Source organism: Mastomys coucha, unplaced genomic scaffold (assembly GCF_008632895.1).
Source record: "Mastomys coucha isolate ucsf_1 unplaced genomic scaffold, UCSF_Mcou_1 pScaffold23, whole genome shotgun sequence".
NCBI lineage: Eukaryota > Metazoa > Chordata > Mammalia > Rodentia > Muridae > Mastomys > Mastomys coucha.
In genome coordinates, this window is record NW_022196906.1 from 51,844,741 (window position 1) to 51,863,253 (window position 18,513).

Sequence of the window (18,513 nt, forward strand, 5' to 3'; positions counted from 1 at the left end):
AAAAAAAAAAAAAAAAAGCATGAATACAGTTCATATTTTTGCAGAGTCAGTCGAATATCCTATAATCTGCCTCTGACAGTTCACTCAGGGTGGCACAAGTGTTTAGCTCCACATTCAAGAAACAGGCATGTGCATGTGGACCACCGAGTCCAGTGCCAGCCTGGTCTACATAGTTCCAGGCCAAGACAGCTACAAAAATTACCTTCTATGCTATGTGGAATTTTAATTCTATCCCTCTCAGAGGACATGATCCTAGCTTTTGGGTTTGTATTTCAAGACTGTTTTCTCTGTGTGGTCCTGGCTGTCCTAGACCAGGCCTGCTGTTTCCTTAGTGCTGGAATTGAAGATGTTTGCCACCATACCAGCCATATTGTAGCTTTTTTTCCCTGAGTTTTTTGTTTCATTTGTGTGTGTATGTGTGTATGTGTAGTTCAGGGTAACAACTTACAAGATTCAGTTCTCTCCACTGAGTAGATCAAACTCAGGTTTGTCAGGCATAGTGGCAAATGCCTTTACTGGCTGAGATATCTTGTTCTAGCTTTTCACATCTACCAGATTAAGGCAAGCAGCAGAATGTAGCAGTCAGGTAGGAAATGGGGTTTAGATTCAGATCTGTTAAACTCTTATCTACCAAATAGCACTTTTCTTGAGGCAAAATTACAATTTAACAGTGAGGGTGAGGATTGCCTCCAAGGCAAGTAAGTGTCTTACTGTCAAGTACATCCTGGGTCCCCCACCCCGACCCCTTAAATTAGCCAACTTTGTTTTCATATAGACGGGGGCAGAAACAATGGATTGGGCGTTTACATTGCTCTCCTTAGAAGCCTAGGGCAGGGAGACAAAAACTGGCCAATACAGGTAACTTCAGGTTATTTTTTTCTATGAAAAAATTGGGGCATAGAAGACTTTGTTGTCACGCCAATGAAACTGGTTTGGCATATTTGATTATTTCTTTAATCTTGATTTCTCAGATCAGTTTCAGTCTGGTGACTTGGGAGTTTTGTGGATTAGCCAGATCTTGTGGATACTGACCTTACTCCAACAAAATTGTCTCATTTGTTCTGGGAATGAACTCAGGATTTCATGTGTGTTAGGCAACATTCAACAACTGAGCTGTATTCCACAGCTGAACAATAAACTGACTTGTGTGTTTCTAAAAGTGTAAACAATTCCAACAGCTAGGAATGGTGGTTTAAACCTGCAATTCCAGTACCTGGGAAACCAAAGTAGGAGGATTGTGAGTTCAAGGCCAGTCTGGGCTACATAGCAAGATTCTGCCTAAAATAATAAAACAAGTCCAACAGATAGTTTGGGGTGGAAATCACCAAGATAACATAGGTTCCATCAAATCTGATTGTTTTCAAAAGCTCTAACCCCAAATGCTTCCTTTTCGACCATCCAGCAATTTTTGTTTGTCCCTCCCTGGGGGTTTAGACTATACAGTATTGGCCTACCTTATGTTAGCTGTGGAACAGCCTCAAGATATTTGGCAGTTTCTACAGTGATCTGGAGCTTATTTCCAGCCAGACATGAGCACATCCCTTGGGGGCCAGAGTCAAGAGTCTTGACACAGCCTTGTACCCTGCCACACACAGACTCGAGTGCACTTTCACCCTGCTTTCTAGAGTTCAATTTATTTTGGTTGCTGCAGGGCCTTCGTTCTTTTTTTTTTTTTTTCAAAAGACAAGGACTTGTGGTTCAAACTTGTCATGAACTTGGCCTCCACCTCCCAAGTTCTGAGCTTACAGGTGTGCACCATCATGCCTAGCTTCCCATTTTACCACCAAGAGAGAGAAGGGAAAAGGCAGAGAGAAAGGAGGAGTTGCATGCCAGGCAAGGACTTTACCACGGGGCTATATACTTCCAGCCCCAAGGTTGTATTTAAGTGTGGAACTATGCCTAAAGAGAGCCAGCTGTGGCCAAGGTCTCGGGCAGGCAAAAAACCAAAACCTGTGGGATTTGTGTAGGATGCCCTAGGTAAATCCTGATCCTCCCCGGCCTGTTTTCTAGGGAAGGGTCCTGTAGCCCCTTCATATGAGCCCGACGACTCTGGTATCAATCAGCCCTAAAGGAGCTCAGGCTGTGGTGAAAGAGGCCCGCGATGCATACACTTGGGTCGGCACACCCCGCAACCCTACTAAATGACATTTTACTTCGATCATAGACTGAACATCAACATCCCGCACATCAACAGGGTCAGACAGACTCCGGGCTTCATAGTACCTGAAAGGCTAGACCTGGGCGGAACCTTGTTGCTCTCTCCGCAGCAGGCCGCCGGAAAGCGCCTCGGGAAGGCCGCGCCTGCGCGTCGCCATCTTTCTAAAGGAGTGTATGTCTTGCCATTCGTTCTTCCCTGCGACGGGCTAGCCATTGGTGGGGCGGGGCGGGGCCGGTCATGGCGACCGGGGAGTTCCACGGGCATGCGGTGCGGATGTCCACCCAGGGGTCCCAGCCTGGCGCGGCTCCCGACTGCGTGGCAGGAGCTGCGGGGTTGCCCTCGGGGCAGAGCGGCGGCGCGGCCCTCCGGCTCGGGGAACGCCCGGTCCCCGCCATGGAGAAGCGGGGACCCTACTTGGTGACGCGCGCACCTTCCATTCAGGCTAAGCTGAGTGAGTGCAGTGGGCTGCATGAGGGTCTCTGCCCGAGCGGGCTGCTGCGGCCTGGGGTTGGTCCCTAGAGCCCCGTGATCTTGTCCCCAGAGGGGAAGGGGTTTAGGTGCAGCCCTCTCCTGTCCCCCGAGAGCCCGGAAAGCAGCGGAATGGGGAAGACCCGGCTGACCTAAGACCCTTTGACTTCCAGAGAAGCACCGGGACCATGCCAAGGCCGTTCTGCGGAGAAAGGGCATGCTGGGCGCCTTGACGAACCGCCCCGATTCTTCAGGGAAAAGGTCTCAGTGGGCTTTACTTCCTCTGGGTCAGCAGCTTTCAAAGAAGGCCTTATTCCTTCCTGCTTGGGAAACAGGGCACTGTTTACAGTTAAGCTGGCTAGCTTATCTGCCGGCACCTTAAGAATTGGAACTAGGAGCGATGGGGATGGGAGGGAGAGTGAGATCTGGAACTACCTTTACTCTTTAAGACTGTGCTAGTATCACAAAATAGGCTCTGCACTAGGGGCGTTCCACACTGCATAGATAGGATATTCATTAAAGGACGAGACAGCGGCTGGAGTCCCAAGAGTGAAGATGGAGAGCCCATGCAGTATTTTTGGAGTTTTTAAAAGCAGATTGGTACTCTCTTAGAGCTGAATAAGACCTCACATAGCTGTTTATAGCTGAGTGTTGAAACTCAACTGTGAAAGGATTTGCCTGGGATCCTCTGGCTAAGGTGGAGAGATGCTGCTTTACCTGGGTCAGGAAATGGGAAGGTGGGCCTTTCCTAGGAGCGTTCAGTGGAGTGGACTGGGCCAGAACAGAGTCTGAGGGGCCGGAGCCAACTGCATAGAGCAGCAGGTCGCAGTGGCTGTGAGCGGGTAGAAGGAAAGTCTGGAACAGTCCAATCAGTTCTTTCTGCGTAGGGACCAGGGCTCTGGCCTTCCCTGTGAAATGCCTGTGCTTTCTTCCCTGCCCCATCTCAGGTCAGTGAAGTTTAACAAGGGCTATACTGCTCTTAGCCAGAGTCCAGATGAAAACCTGGTGTCCCTTGACTCTGACAGGTGAGTGCTTTCCTTGGAAATAGTCAGTAGTGACTTGACTAGCAGATTGCTTGGTCCCCTCGCCTGCTGCCTATCTCCCGCAAGACCCTTCATGTTCTTTCCAGAGCTGCTCTCTTTTGAGTGCTATCCCTTCCAGGGATGGCATGGCTGGAAGAGTTCCTGTCCTATTGTGCGTGCACTTTTAGTGAGAATGACTGTTTCTGCTGGGATCATCTGAGGGAGCCATCGGTACTCACTGGGACTCTGGGCTTGAGTTCTCTGGTGTGCAGTCTTTGCTTCACAAGGCCTTCAGACCCCCTTGCATGTTCTCCCCCTGGCCATCTGCAGCTGTGCTACATAGATGTCCCCTGAACTGATTGTCTTCCTCTTCTCCTAGTGATGGGGAGCTGGAATCCAGATACTCGTCCGGGTACTCCTCTGCAGAGGCAAGTTCAGAGTGCCTATCTGTGCAGTGTCAGGCTGCAGGCTGCAGGCAGCGTCACCACCCACTGCCAAAATGCTTGTTTGGTGCCTGCTGTGTGCACAGTGAGGTGCTAGATCCCACTCTGCTCTCTAGTCTTTCACTATGCAGAGATAACAGGCCTCTTAGGATGGCTGTTGAAATTCAGGAGACTATACATCCTCAGGGCTAGCAGTGATCTCAGAAGTCCATAACCTAAGAATCCTCTTGGTAAGTTCCAGCTAAGTGCTTATAAACTGTGCTGGAATGCTACTCGTGATTGGCCACTCACTACCTCAAAGAGCCATAGCTTGCTGCCCTCGCCCAACAAGCATGCAGCTCCTTCTTTGGGTAGTTTCCAGGTCTTCTGTTTCTTGCAGCTGGACCCACTGGTCATAGGCCTGCCTTCCAGTGTCGGAATGTTAACTCTAGGCTTCCTGTGCAATCTCTGAGCCAGCATTCAGCCCTCCCCAACCCATCTTCCACCGAGCTCTCGTTCTTCACCTCCATCTCTGGGAATAGTCCAAGCACACTGCCTAGGCTGGCCTTTAGGACATCTTTCCAGAATGATTGTCCCAGAGAGAACCAAAGGGACAAAAAATTCTCAGCCAGACATAGTGGCATGTGCCAGTACAAGTACAAAGGAGCCGCAGGAGGGACATGACCACGCTGGGTACCTCTTCTTTATTCTCCTAGGAATCTTTGGGTAATCTCAGTTATTGAAAAAGGAGAAAACAGTTTGCACATTGTACCCTCCTTATATGTCTAAGACATTAAGATTGTCAAAAACTAAGGACATTCCGTCAAGAATCACAAGTCTTAAAATGTCCTAGTCTCATTGATGTCCTGCCTGTCTTCAGGAAATGGGGAGGTGGGCCTTCCCTAGGAGCTTTCAGTGGAGTGGAGTGGGCCAGAACAGAGTCTGAGGAGCCGGAGCCAGCTGCATAGAGCAGCAGGTCATGGTGCCTGTGACTAGGCAGCAGGAAACCAGCCTGATTTTGCGGGAGCCCAGCCCTGCCAGCACAGGAGGAGCTAGCAGACAGAGCTGTCCCCTATCCCTTACTATTTCACATATACCTCTAATACTCCAGCATGTTCTTCTGTTGTCAACCTCCCTCCCCCCCCCCTTTTTTAAAGATTTATTATTGTAAATAATTACACTGTAGCTGTCTTCAGACACACCAGAAGAAGGTGTCAGATATCATTATGGGTGGTTGTGAGCCACCATGTGGTTGCTGGGATTTGAACTCAGAGACCTTTGGAAGAGCAGTCAGTGCTCTTACCCGCTGAGCCATCTCACCAGCCCCTCCCTTCTCCTTTTGAAACAAGTTTCCTCTCTACATAGCTCTGGCTGTCCTGGAACTTACTATGTAGACCAGGCTTGCCTTGAACTCAGAACTGCCTGCCCCTGTCTCCCAAGTGCTGGGATCAAAGGCATGCGCCACCACAGAGGACAGCCCTGTATTCTTGAATCTTGACAGGGATATCTGGGTGCCAGTGGGGAAAGCTAGTACACTGATTTTTTAATGTGAAGCCTGGCTGGCTCTCAGTAAGGCTCTGAGGAGTTCCTCACTAGTGGAACATAGGTGATAGTTGGAGGACACTGCAGGGAAAGGGTGGTCCTTCTGTAATCCAGGATGTGCACTTGGCCTGGGGCTCGGGAGAGCAGGGCCCTGCCTTTAGGCAGCAGCTCTGTGTTCTTCCTTTAGCAGGTGAGCCAGGACGTGAGCCGGCAGCTGCTGCAGGATGGATATCACCTGGATGAGATTCCGGATGATGAGGACCTGGACCTCATCCCTCCCAAGCCCATCGCTTCCTCCGCGTGCTCTTGCTGCTGGTGCTGTCTTGGGGAGTCCTCCTGTACCCTCCAGTAGCCATAACCCTCCAGGATGAGCCGATGGGCCCTGATGGCCCTTCACAGCTCAGTGCACTGGGTGTCACTGCCAGCCTAGAACCCCTGGGCAGGCCAGTGGCCTACAGGTAGCCCTTACCTGGTGCTTCTCATGTCAGAGGCCCCCATCTGGGTCATGGGTGACAGTTGGAGGTCTGCAGGTTTACACTGGGGCAGTTTCAGGAAGCCACTTTAACAATGGCGGGAGGAGAGACTTTCTGTGGTTCTTATGCTGCTGACAGGGTTGCTGAGAAAACCATTTCCAGACATTCTGACTGGTGTTTGTCAAGGTGTTCTGAGGAGAACTCTTCCTCCACGCAGGCTGTGCTGGGGTATGTTGGGAGGCAGGGAACAGCACTTAATGGCTTGCAGGAGGAATCTCAAAGAGTACAAGTGGGACCAAGTCAAGGAAGCACCACGTGGGTTGTTCTTTAGTTTACACCTTGTCTGGTTACAGCAAGGAATCTAGCTTAATGATGGAGTAGGATGGCGGCTTTCAGAACCTCTGGGTGTGGGATATTCTGCTGGTCTGGATGGGCTTAGTAACTCTGTCGGCCCTTCCCCCATAAGAAGAGAATTGCTCTGTTGTGTATGTTTATTTATCTGTAGTTGCTTGGCCTTGGAGAATTTTTCTGCCTGTTTTGTTTGTTTGTTTGTTTGTTTGTTTGTTTTGAGGTAAAAATTGGATTGGCTGCTGGGGCTATCACCAGAAACCTGCAGTTTTTGTGATTACCAGCAGAGGGAGCTGCTGGGAAGTCAGTGCCTTCCTATCTTTAGCTTTTTAAGCTTTTGAGAAATATTGATGGATGAGAGCAGATGTCCTGGTGTAGCTATGTGACTCTGGCCTACATGGAAATGTTTAGATAGGATGGGGAGGGGAGACCTAAGCCAACTCCTGGTCCCCATGTGAGCTGGTGAATCTGCAGTGCAAGGGCTCACAGGCTAGAGGTGTAGTGCTGGTACAGCACTTGCCTAGCGCGTGCAAGGCTAGGAAGCTGGGAGACCACACAGAACAAGCCTGTGGGTGAGCACAGCTCAGTCCCAAGCCTCAACACAACAAATGCAGGGATAATTTCTGCTACACTAAGCCTCTTCCTGAACTTTAGTTTTCTCAGACCCCCTTCTCCATGGTCTTCTTCTTTGTTTTATCTTACCCTGCTGTGTGGTGAGGCTTAGGGTAGATACGGGTCCCAGCATAAGGGCCACAGTAGTCAGAGTTAGGGGTTGGGCACCACATGTGACTGTCCTGTCCAGTGAGAGGCTGGATGAGAGGCTTAGGAGGAATGACATGCCCCCTACGTCCTTTCACAAGTAGTAGCAGAGGGGTAAGATCAACAGATAAGGCCTTCCCTGTTACTTAGCAACAGACCTGTCCACATGATTGCTGCCAGTGCCTAGCAGGGGTTTTTGTTGTTCTCAGGCTGTGGAAGGTTGACAACAGTATGCTGTATCTAGACTGTCTGGCAGCATCACAGGAGGGAAGATGGGACAGAAGCCAGAGGCACATCTGCTTGGTTCTTAGGTTGGGTCATAGAGGCTGACTGTGCTCTGCAGTGGGGGCCTGCAACTCTGTGCACCGGTCTCATAATCTGAGCACTTTATGTACAGCCTGCAGGGAAGGAACACAGACCATATCCAGGCCTTCTAGGACTGCAGAGGTGGAGACCTCATGCGCAAAGGGAATAGAGATAGTACAGAATAGAGAAAGGCTTGGTGGTAGGGCTCAGAAAGGCCACAAGTGGTTGTGGAACTTAAGTGTGGAGTTCTATTTCTATTTGGTTAAAACTGAGTAGCCTAGACATTTGGCAGCTCCTGGGGGTGGGCAATACCCCCAAAACTACACCCTCTGGGGTGGTGGTTGCTATAGTTAACATTGAGATACTTGGCTGGAACTGCCCCTGGAAGGAAAGTTCTCGAGCTGGGTAGCCTTGTGTGTCAAAGCATCACTTGTGGAGAAAGCTCAGTAATGTCCAGCCAAGAGGGGTAGAAATGGACAGCTGTTAGAGGCTGGACAGAAACACCACCAGGAAAGGCACAATGGTGCCCACAACCTAACTGCCTTAATTGTGAGGGCTGGGTGTTCTGCAGGAGGCTGTCCCTGGGAAGGAGCGCATCTGAGCCTCCTCAGGAGTGGCTCCCATGTTGACGCTGCTCCTCAGACCTCTTTCTTGGCTTGCACTTTCATAGTCTGTTATAATAAATGCAATCCTGGTAGTGAGTTGTATTGTGTTACAGTGGGGTTTTTTTGTTTTGTTTTGTTTGAGACAGTTTTTCTGTGTAACCTTAGCTGTCCTGGAACTCACTCAAATTTAGACCAGGTTGACCTCAAACTTAAGAGACCCACCTACCTCTGTCTCCCAAGTGCTGGGGTTAAAAGCACGCACTACTGCCACCTAGCTTTGGTTTTTATCTTATGTGTGTGTGGGTACACTTAAGTGTATGTGTACTACATTGCATGCAGGTGCAAGAGTCCACAGAAGTCAGAAGAGGGGTCAAATCCCTTAGAACTGGAGTTAGGATTATGAGCCACCACATGGGAGCTGGGAATGAAACCTAGGTTCTCTGCAAAACCAGCAAGTACTTTTTTAACTGCTAAGTCGTCTCTCCAGCCCCCAATACCTAACACTAGCCTGAGCTGTATGATAACCTCAACAATACATAAAGGGGCTAGGAGGATGGCTCAATTGTCAAAGTGCTTACTGTGCAAGTTTGAGGACCCAAGTTTGAATCCCTGAGCCCTCGCCCCAAGCACCCAAATAAGAAGCTGTAATCCCAATTCTGAGGAGGTCAGGACAAAGGACCCCTGAGATCTGCTAGTTAGTCTAGCTGAAATGATGAATTCCAGGTCAGTGAGAGACCCTGTCTCAAAAGAAAGGTAGATGGGTCTTGAGGGCTACACGCAGGTGCATGTGCACAGATGTGACCATGTGCACACCCCAGAAGCCATAATGAAGCTGAAGCAACCTTTGGGACATGAAGACAGTCTCAGAAAAAGTAAACTACAAGCGCAGACCTGCCTGCAGGCTGTCCAACTGAGGCTGGAGCTGGCTTCCTCTCCCACCCCTTCCAGTAAAAGCATTCTGGAATCCAGCCTGCCCTTCCCCAGGAAGCTGTATGAAGAATTAAACCAAAACTGGACAACATCAGAAAGCTCTTTCCTCCCACATGAGGGGCAGGCATCCCAAAGGCTGACTGCTCTCTACTCTGTATCCTCAACACAAGTGATTTTTTTTTTTTTTTTTTTTTTTTTTTTTTTTTTTTTTTTTTTTTTTTTTTTTTTTTTTTTGGTTTTTTGAAACAGGGTTTCTCTGTGTAGCCCTGGCTGTTTGTAGACCAGGCTGGCCTCAAACTCAGAAATCCACCTGCCTCTGCCTCCCAAGTGCTGGGATTAAAGGCGTGCGCCACCACTGCCCAGCAACACAAGTGATCTTTAATTACTTTGACAGAGCTAGAGGGAATGAGCTTCGTTAGTCCACTGGCCTCCCCCTTCCCTTCCCTTCTCTGCAGCTGAGGGGATGCTGAGCTAACACTGAGTGACACACATTTTGTTAGCCTAACCCCTCAGCTGGAGCAGAGTGGTTGCCTCTTTAGTGGACACACCTGGCTCAGATAACGGAGTGTTGAGAGGGTACAGTGGCATGGCCAACCTCGGGCTTCACACAGACTCCTTGTCCTGAAGATGGTCCAGCCTGGGCATGCTCTGGAGTCACTAATGCCAAACTCACTACTTCTAATCCAGTATGCATTCAAAGAGTGCACAATAGGGACAGGGATTGGGCTAGACCTGAAATGTGGGGCTGGCCAAGATATAGCATCAGGCAGAGAGGCTAAGAACTAGTCTCTACAGCAGACAGCAGGCCCGGAATATCAGCAGATCCTTGGGCAAAGTAAGCTTCAGTGAGACACGCTCATTGGCCCCAATGAAGAGCACTCCACCACGCTGCAGAGGGATTTCTGCTTGGGCTGTGGGTGTGATAGCTGTCACCGTCCCTTGGACCATCAGAAGGATGCTGGCAGAGTCTAGTGTCAAGACTTTGTATTCTGTGACAGAGCCAGGGACCTGTCAGAAAGAAGTGATAGGATAGTATAGTTTATACTGTGCTTCTGGGTTCTAGACACCTTAGGAGCTGAGCTCTGCTGCCTCCATTCCCACTAGGAAGGCCCACATCTGGTCCCTGGCAGAGAAACAGATGGGCTCTGTGGCTGCCCTGACTAGGTGGGCTTGACAGGCAATCCAGCCCCAGTTAGAGCCCTCTAAGTTTGACGTGCTCCCCAGGACACCCTCCAGGTCCATCCTACTTACCTCCATCTTCATGATGGTGAAGTCTGGCACAGGGGGGTTGTAGATAGAGAGATAGGGGTCATTTGGGCTTTGCGTTGGGGTAAACAGCATTTTGTTGCTAGGGCTAGGTGTGTAGTTGAGCATCTCACACAGGGTTGGCACATCAATGAATTTGGGTGTCAGGCCAGCACGCACAGTATTGTCCGAACATGCCATGCATTCCACGCAGTCTGGAGACAGATAAATGTCATGTAATAAGATGATGAAGTAAGCCATGAAGTTTGACTCTCCGGGGCTGGGCCTCTTAACTTAGGCCATGTGAATGCCTATGAAGTGGGTTAAAATGTATGAATAGCATTGTGAGAAAATATATGAAGATACCAGGCCCTTCAATTATGTGAACCTCTGCATTAGCAAGGCTTCTGCAACAGAATCCTGTGAGTGGATAAGCTGCCAACAGTGAAACAGAACATCCAGTCAGACTTGGTGGTTCATGCCTATAATCACAACACTCAAGGCTGGGGGGGGGGGGGTCTGCCACACGTTTGAGGCCAGCCTGGGCTACAAAGCAGAGACCCTATTTTAAAACAAGAACAGCAACAAAAAGGGAGGCTCAGTGGGTAAAAACACTTGCTATGCAAGCATGAGCACCTGAGGTCAAATGCCAAACACCCACATCAGTGCCAGTGTGGAGCACCAATAGTGGTAATCTCAGCACTGCTATGGGGAGATAAGAGACTCTCTGGAAGGTCACAGGCCAGCTAGATTAGAGTATGTGATGAAAAAACAAACAAAAAATCAAAACAAAAGAGACCCTCAAACCAAGTAGAATGAGGATGAACCCCCAACCCCCAGGCTGTCCTGAGCTCCACGTGCATCCTTCGGTCCATGTGCACCTGCGTTCACACACAAAGAGCATCCTTTTGTTGCATCACCCTATTTTCCTGTGAAAATCTTTCCAGGCAGGTAGTGTTGGTGTGCAATCACCAGTGAGAAGAGTGAGAGCAGCTTTGTCCAGTGTGGCTTGCCTCAGATTTCCACACTCATCAAAGGAGCTTAACGTCAGAAGTGGTAGCTAGTGGCAGATTGTGAGCAATACCTCTTGCCCAGCTGGCAGCCACCATCCATACTGGCTCAGTCACCCTGAGGTCACTAACCTCTCTCATCCACACGAACAAACAATGTCCAAGGGGGGTGGCAGTGGGGCTTACTACTGAAATGGGCTTACCTCCCTTCAGGTAGGCATGGGGCACGTTGGCCTCCAGAAACATGGCTTCCCCAGGCTTCAGGGTGAGCAGGTTCAGGAAGTAGATGGCAAAACATCCAATATCACCCGGGTACTGCTGGTGCAGCTGTAGCAAGAGCTTCCCATAAATGTCCTCCATGCTGTTTCCGTCAAATACTGAGGGTCACAGAGCATCCCAAGGCCACTGAGACACACATGGTATCCACAGCTTTACCCTGACAAGGGAGTCTGGTGAAAAGTCCCTGCCTGTATGAATGCAGCTGTTAGGCTAGGCCTCTCCTAACATCCCCCACCTTTGCACAAAAACACCATCTCTCACCTCAACCACATGCAGGTCTGGCCTGGCTACAACAGCTGGGCACTGTGGTACACAGCTATAATCCTAGCACCAAGGATGGAAGGCTCACCATGAGTGAAGGGCAGACTGACTGACTGGACTGCAGAGTATGACCCTGTCTCAAATGATACAGGCTAGGGATGGATTTCAGTTGGTAGAGTGCTTGCCCAGCATGCAAGCAACCCTAGGTTTGATCCTCTGCCCCACAAAAAAAAAAAAAAAAAAAAAAAAAAAAGGGATGGTGGCACATGCCTGTAATCCCAGCACCTGGAAAATGTCAGTCTTGGGTACAAGAAACCTCATCTCAAAGGGAGGTGGGGAAAAAAATTTATGAAAAATATTTAAAAACACATATACCACTAGCATCTCCAGTTTAGATTTTGACAAAAACATCTCCAGACAATTGCCCAGAAACAGTCTCCAGATTAGGGACCACTTACTGCTCTTAAGCTCAAAATCTATTACAGACAGGGAGGTAACCCGAAAGCTGCATAGAGTGTGTCAAATTCCCTATTAACCAAGGACTTCCCCTTTGTTAGCACTCAGCTAGCTCCCTCCTATGTCTCAGGAAGTCTGTCCATCTTAGCAAACTGGGATGGTTGCCTACCCCAGAAAGCACAGGGCACAACACGTGCTATGGGCCAAAATGCACCCTGGAGACTGACCAAGAGAAGCTGAGCTCAGCCTGGGCCAGAGGGATGAGGGAGGCTTCTTGGAAGGGCAGGGGGGCAGGGGCAAGTCGAGCTGAGTTTCCTGGAACATGCAGATAACGGAGGAGTGTATTCAGAATGTGCAGGACCCACACACAAGAAAAAAAGCAGTGTTCCAAGTGGGAGGGTGGTTTCGGTCTTCATATAGATACTTGCTCAGTGGCTACTCTGCTAAACACTGGGATGAGCATGACGTCTCTGGTCTGGAGAACCCCAGTTTGAACAACTGGGAACATGGTGCTGAGGAGATCCCTGCATACCTGGATATCAGAACAGAGCGCAGGTCAAGGTTCTCCAAGAGTATGCAAGCAGGTAAGATACTCGAAACCATGACACAGAACAAGAGGGCGTGCTCAGGTGAGAGAAAATGGCTGTGACACAAAAGTCACACAGCGGACTTAGGGAAAGACTGAACTGGAGAAGGAGCTAAGGCCTCATCAAGGCTGCCACGTAAGCTCCGGGCTGAGACTCTGTCAGCCTTGTTTCTCACTGTGTGTGTTGACTCCTTGGGACAACAGTGACAGGACCACACCCACCTTGGTCATTTCCTGAACTCTGTTAGCACAAGGTCAGAGGGTTTTAAGGATGTCTATTACAGACATCTAGGAGGGTTTTAAGGATGGAAGTTAATGGTTAAGAGCGCAAGGCTTAAGTCCTCTAGAGAAGGATGTACATCCTGGTCCTTTCCCACCCTCTAGCCCCCTAAATGCAAGTTTGCCCCAGGGGAAACAGCTAGACAGCCGGCTGGGAAGAATCTGGGAATGCCTGGGTAGAGGGCCCTGACAAAATCCTCTAGGCCAGTCTGCTTCCAACCACCTTAAGAAAACCAGTTTGGGGGGCGCTGGAGAGATGGCTCAGTGGTTAAGAGCACTGACTGCTCTTCCAGAGGTCATGAGTTCAAATCCCAGCAACCACATGATGGCTCACAACCATCTATAATGAGGTCTGATGCCCTCTTCTGGTGTGTCTGAAGACAGCAACAGTATACTTAGATATAATAATAAAATAAATCTTTAAAAAAAAAAAAAGAAGGAAAGAAAACCAGTTTGGAAGAAGCACTCAACCTGGGGCCTCACTCCACCAAGACTGGGAAAGAGACAGGTAGCAGCCGACCTTAGGACCATCTAAGTTTGGCCCCCTTTAGTGTCCTACTCTGTGAAAAGGGTCAGCAAGCCTGTGTTGTGAGCCCAGGCTTGGGCACTGTACCCACCCAGGCCTCTGCCACACCCACCTTGCTGGGAGATCCGTTTCACCAATAGATTAAGCTGCTCCACCACGACCTTCTTCTCACTCTTCATCAGGTGGGAAAAGCAGTTCCTCAGAGCGGAAGCCATGGCCTCAGAATCCCCACCCACACTCTGCTTCAGCTGTGCTGTAGCATCCTCTCCGATCAGCGACTGGAACTCAGGCACCTCTGCAGGGTGGTCAGGGCAAGGAGATGTCAAGAATGGGGAGACAGGACACTAAGCAGTGAGGCCCTCCCACCGCATCCCTAACCAAAGACCCAGCAGCGATACACAAACCTTGCTGTGTAAACATGGCTCACCACCGGCCCTCAGCAACCAACCTGGGTCTGGTCTCAGTCTCTGGCCCACTGGCCCCTAAGACTGCCTCATGAGACCAAGATCCCTTTAGTCCCTACAATACTATACCGAGTCTCTCTGTCTCTATTTCCCCTCTAGCCCAGGCTCCTCCTATGTTCCTGGCCCAGTACAAGTACCCTCAGCATTCGCACCCAACCTTACTCTTCAGAAAGGTCACAATCTCCTCCACTGGCCGGAAACCACACAAGCCCTGGAAAGAGGTAAGAGCAATGGCCATTTCTGGCTTGTGGTTGTCATCAGGGTAGTGCTCTGGAGCCTGGTGATGCAGCTTCTCTGCCAGCTCCTGTGGATGGGCAGTGGAGGACAACAATTGTGGTACAGCTACCATCATCAGGAGTACCAGCCTCTGCAGTCTCTGCTGCCCACCGATCCATTTATCAGATAACAGTGGCTTCTTATCTCTAGCGACTTGGGGCTCAGCCTACCCAGGGCAGAAACATGGGCCAGGGGACAGACTTAAGAGGCCTGCCCTGTGGCTCAGGAACCCTAAACAGCAGGCACATAAGCTATGTGACGTGGGTAAATGATTTTGGGGGAAGGTAGAGTTAGAAATATCTGCAGTCTCAGCTACAAAATGTGTTTGAGGCCACTTGGGCTTCATAAGAGCAGTCTTTAAAAATCCCCAAATTAGGTGTTGGAGAAATGGCTCAGCAGTTGAGAGCACTTGCTGCTCTGGCAGAGGGCTCAGGTTCCTTTCCCAGCAACCACATGGTGGCTCACAACCATCTGTATCTCCAGTTCTAGGGGATCTGATGGCCTCTTCTTTCTTCCAAAGGCACCAAGCATGCATGTGATGTGCATACATACATTGGACTGAGCACAGGGTCCCCAATGAAGGATCTAGAGAAAGGACCCAAGGAGCTGAAGGGGTTTGTAGCCCCATAGGAGGAACTAACCAGTACCCTCAGAGCTCCCAGGGACTTAAACCACCATCCAAAAAGTACACATGGAGGGACTCATGGCTCCAGCTGCATATGTAGCAGAGAATGGCCTTGTCAGTCATCAATGGGAGGAGAGGCCCTTGGTCCTGTGAAGGCTCTATGCCCCAGTATAGGGGAATGCTAGGACCAGGAAGCGGGAGAGGGTGGGTTGGTGGGCAGGGGAAGTGGGGAGGGGTTGGGGGGGGTTGGGAGGGGAAACCAGGAAAGGGGAGAACATTTGAAATATAAATAAAGAAAATATCTAATAAAAAAATAAAAAAGTAATTAAAAAAAGAAAGGTGCTGGAGCTAGAGCTCAGTGGTTAAGAGCTCTGGTTGCTCTTACAGAGAACCTGGGTTCAATTCCTTGCACCCACACGGCAGCTTGTGACTGCCTGTATCTCCATTCTCAGGGAACTCAAAGCCCTCTTCTGGCCTCCCCACACACTATACTCCTGGAGTGCACAGGCCTACATGCAGGCAAAACACTCATACACATAAAATAAAAATAAGTATTAAACAATTTTAAAAAGAGGAGTTCAGACTTGAACTCTTGAGCCGGGCTGGGCCTTGCTCAAGAAGATTCCATGGTGGGGTGCAGCTGAGGCAACAGCTGAGGTGTCTGCCCTGTCCTGGAATCCCGGAATTGAACTCTCCAAGAGAGCCAGGCGGGGAAATGGCAGATATGAATAGACCTAGGCTGGGGGAGGGGAAGCCAAGGACAAAGTTAGAGCCTGTCTCTTGGCATAGGCCAGTCAGTTGTCCACTTGCACTCAGCTTCTGTATGTGTCCCCAGCATCTGCACCCTCGCAGACAAGCTGGTGTTAGCTAGAGCCTAGTGCGGGCGAAGGACAGCACCACTAATATCTGTGGGGAGGTCCCCCCAAAAGCCCTTCCCTACCCTGACCTCTGCACCCTCCAGGCCTGTACCTTGTTAGGGTGTGCCTGGATAGACAGGGCCGTATCCACTGAGAGCACTTTGAAGAGGAAGGGCAGCTTCCCATTAAAGTTTTCTTTGACCTTTGGGCCTAAGCAGTCCTGGTTTTCAGCAATCCACTGGCCTAAGGTCTTCTGGGAAATACGGTTGTCAAGGATCTTGGCATCTCCCCGGGGGTGTGTCCCCATCCACAGCTGGAAGAACAGGAAAAAAGGAAGCAGCTGACAGCCCTGGATGTATGAGGCATGTATCGGTATCAGCGTTGGTTTCTGAGGTGCTGGGGATCAAACCCAGGGCCTCACATATGGAAAGGAGGTACTCTACCATAGTCTGCCCAGACACTCTGAAAGCATGAGTCTCAACAACAGATCTGTGAGGGGTTAGGACTCACTTATTTTAGTCTCAAAAGACATAACTTTCCTGTTTTGATTATTCTCATAAGAAAGAATAAATTTGGGATTAATGAAAATAAAAAGTTAGGGAGCTGGAGAAATGGCTCATGGGTTAAGAGATCTTACTGCTAATCCAAAGCACTAGCAGTCAGTTTCCAGAACCCACATTAGGAGGCTCACAACCTTCTACAACTCCAGCTCCAAGAGATCCAATATTTCTGACCTCCACAGGCACCTGCACTCACATGCACATAACCACATGTCCACAAACACACATATACATAATATAATAAAAATAAATTTTAAAGAAAAAAATTAATGAAATTCAAACACTTATTTATGGCTAGGGGTGCTGTTACATGCCTTTAGTCCTAGCATTTAGAACATAAAGGCTGAGGGATTGGGCATTTGAGGTCATTCTCAATTGTACAGCAAGTTTGAAGCCAGTCTGGGCACTCTGAGACAAAGTTCTCAAAAAAAAAAAAAAAATCAAAACAAATGAAGATTCAGTAAGTGCTAGAGCTACTAGGATTCAAGAAATGACACGTGTTTAAGCTGGGTGTGGTGGGACACACCTTTGATCCCAGCACTCAGGAAGCAGAGGCAGCCAGATCTCTTGAGTTAAAGGCCTGCCTGGTCTATAAAGCAAGTTTCAAGACAGCCAGGGCTACATAGATAAACTCTGTGTGTGGGGTAGGGGAGGAGGGTTGTCCCAGATGTTTTATCCTCCTTTATATGAGATAGGATCTTGGTACAGAGATCAGACAGATTCTCCTACCTCAACCCTAGTTCTGTGGTTACAGAGCTCTGATTACAGGTTTCTTTGTGCATGTATTTGCACTGATCCCAGAACCAAGAGAACATCTTCTACAAGCTACAGAGATTCTTCCCAACTGATCATATGGCTTGTGTCAGATCCTTTGGTCTCACGTAGGGTAAAGTGGACTGATGTGCAGTCAGGGTCTTACCTCGGCATATGGCTTGTCCTCTGAGATCTGGGCCAGTGGGTCACTGCTAGCCAGCAGGCATGCCACTTCGCTTTTGGAGCCCACCTTCCCCCAGGCATACTGCTGCACCACACAGGAAAGTGGGAACACTGGGGACACAGACAGAAGGTTAGCTTCTAGAAGGTTAGCTTCGATTTCACTCTTCAAATCTGGCCCTAGTGCTGGGGAACCAGGAATAGGGGAGGGGAATCTAACTAAGGACAGAGCCACACAAGACTCTATGACTTGTGTAAGGACACTCTTCTCTTTCACAATCGTCGATGCTGCCATCTGTGAGATTGGCAGACATGGATCTTGTCTGCCACCGAGAAGAATTGAGTTTGGGTGATGGGGAGGAAAAAAGAACTAACTACTCAACTCTCTGCAATCGGTTAGTTCCAAAGTGATTCGAGCGCACGCACCATTCTCCTCTCCGACCCCCGGTTGCACTACCCACCCCAGATCCCATCCTTGTCCCTAGCGTCCACGGGAATGGTCACGACCCGCTAGGTCTTGCCAGTATTGGTTTCCAGGACGTGATCACCACCAAGATAGCTAACACCGGTCAACGGCTCACCTCGCGGCCTCGCCATCCCAGTTGCCTGAGACTGGGCTTCAGGAACGTAAGCTCTTCCCAGCAGCCTCCGCTTTCTCTGCGCGCGGAGTTTCACGGGAAATGTAGTTTACAGAGTCCACCGCCTCCTACCTGAGCAGTCAGGAGGTTCTGTTAGCATTAACCCTAACTCTTGGTTTCAACACTCCTGCCTTTAGCCTTCTTTTATCCGTATATAAGTACTGAGAACTCGCTAAATAACACAGATGTTCCAAGCATATATCAGAGGACTACTATGATGAAAAATAGAACTACTTTTGTGGGTTTTTTTCGGGGCCTCTAGTCTAGGGAAGTAATTCAATAAATCTTAACAGTGTGTTAAAAGGTACTAAATAGCGAAGCATAGTGGCACACTCCTATAATTCCTGTAGTAAGGGAGCCAAGGCAGAAAGCTTGTCTTGAGTTTGAGACCAGCCCTGTTACAACGGTCATCTGGGTAAATAAGGAGAGATTTGAGGAAGAGTGAAGCTGTTCCTGGAAGAAGAAAGAGCTAGCAAGAATCTTTA

General features: G+C 49.4%; 2 protein-coding genes across 7 annotated transcripts; one reads left to right on the plus strand and one right to left on the minus strand.

The window, feature by feature from the left end:
* The first annotated feature begins 2,241 nt into the window (after nt 1–2,241).
* Nucleotides 2,242–8,199, plus strand: Fam219b (family with sequence similarity 219 member B). Of its 5 annotated transcripts, none has more exons than XM_031343132.1 (5): nt 2,274–2,609; nt 2,800–2,887; nt 3,574–3,651; nt 4,028–4,076; nt 5,803–8,199. In XM_031343132.1, the coding sequence occupies exons 1-5, from the start codon at nt 2,396–2,398 to the stop codon at nt 5,962–5,964; spliced, it is 591 nt and encodes a 196-aa protein (XP_031198992.1). In that variant the 5' UTR covers nt 2,274–2,395; the 3' UTR covers nt 5,965–8,199. The 5 variants fall into 5 exon arrangements, with proteins under 5 accessions (XP_031198990.1, XP_031198992.1, XP_031198991.1 ...); XM_031343131.1 differs by having other exon boundaries at nt 2,278–2,609; nt 5,800–8,199; XM_031343130.1 differs by lacking the exon at nt 5,803–8,199 and having other exon boundaries at nt 2,242–2,609; nt 4,028–4,363.
* A 1,190-nt stretch (nt 8,200–9,389) lies between these two features.
* On the minus strand, nt 9,390–18,064 carry Mpi (mannose phosphate isomerase). 2 transcript variants are annotated; one of them, XM_031343122.1, is made up of 8 exons: nt 17,972–18,064; nt 17,377–17,504; nt 16,010–16,210; nt 14,302–14,443; nt 13,788–13,970; nt 11,492–11,665; nt 10,285–10,493; nt 9,390–10,041 (listed from the first exon to the last, which is right to left on the minus strand). In XM_031343122.1, exons 1-8 carry the CDS (start codon nt 17,985–17,987, stop codon nt 9,823–9,825), a joined length of 1,272 nt encoding a protein of 423 aa, XP_031198982.1. In that variant the 5' UTR covers nt 17,988–18,064; the 3' UTR covers nt 9,390–9,822. The 2 variants fall into 2 exon arrangements, with proteins under 2 accessions (XP_031198982.1, XP_031198983.1); XM_031343123.1 differs by lacking the exon at nt 9,390–10,041 and having other exon boundaries at nt 10,461–10,589.
* Between the last annotated feature and the right edge of the window lie 449 nt (nt 18,065–18,513).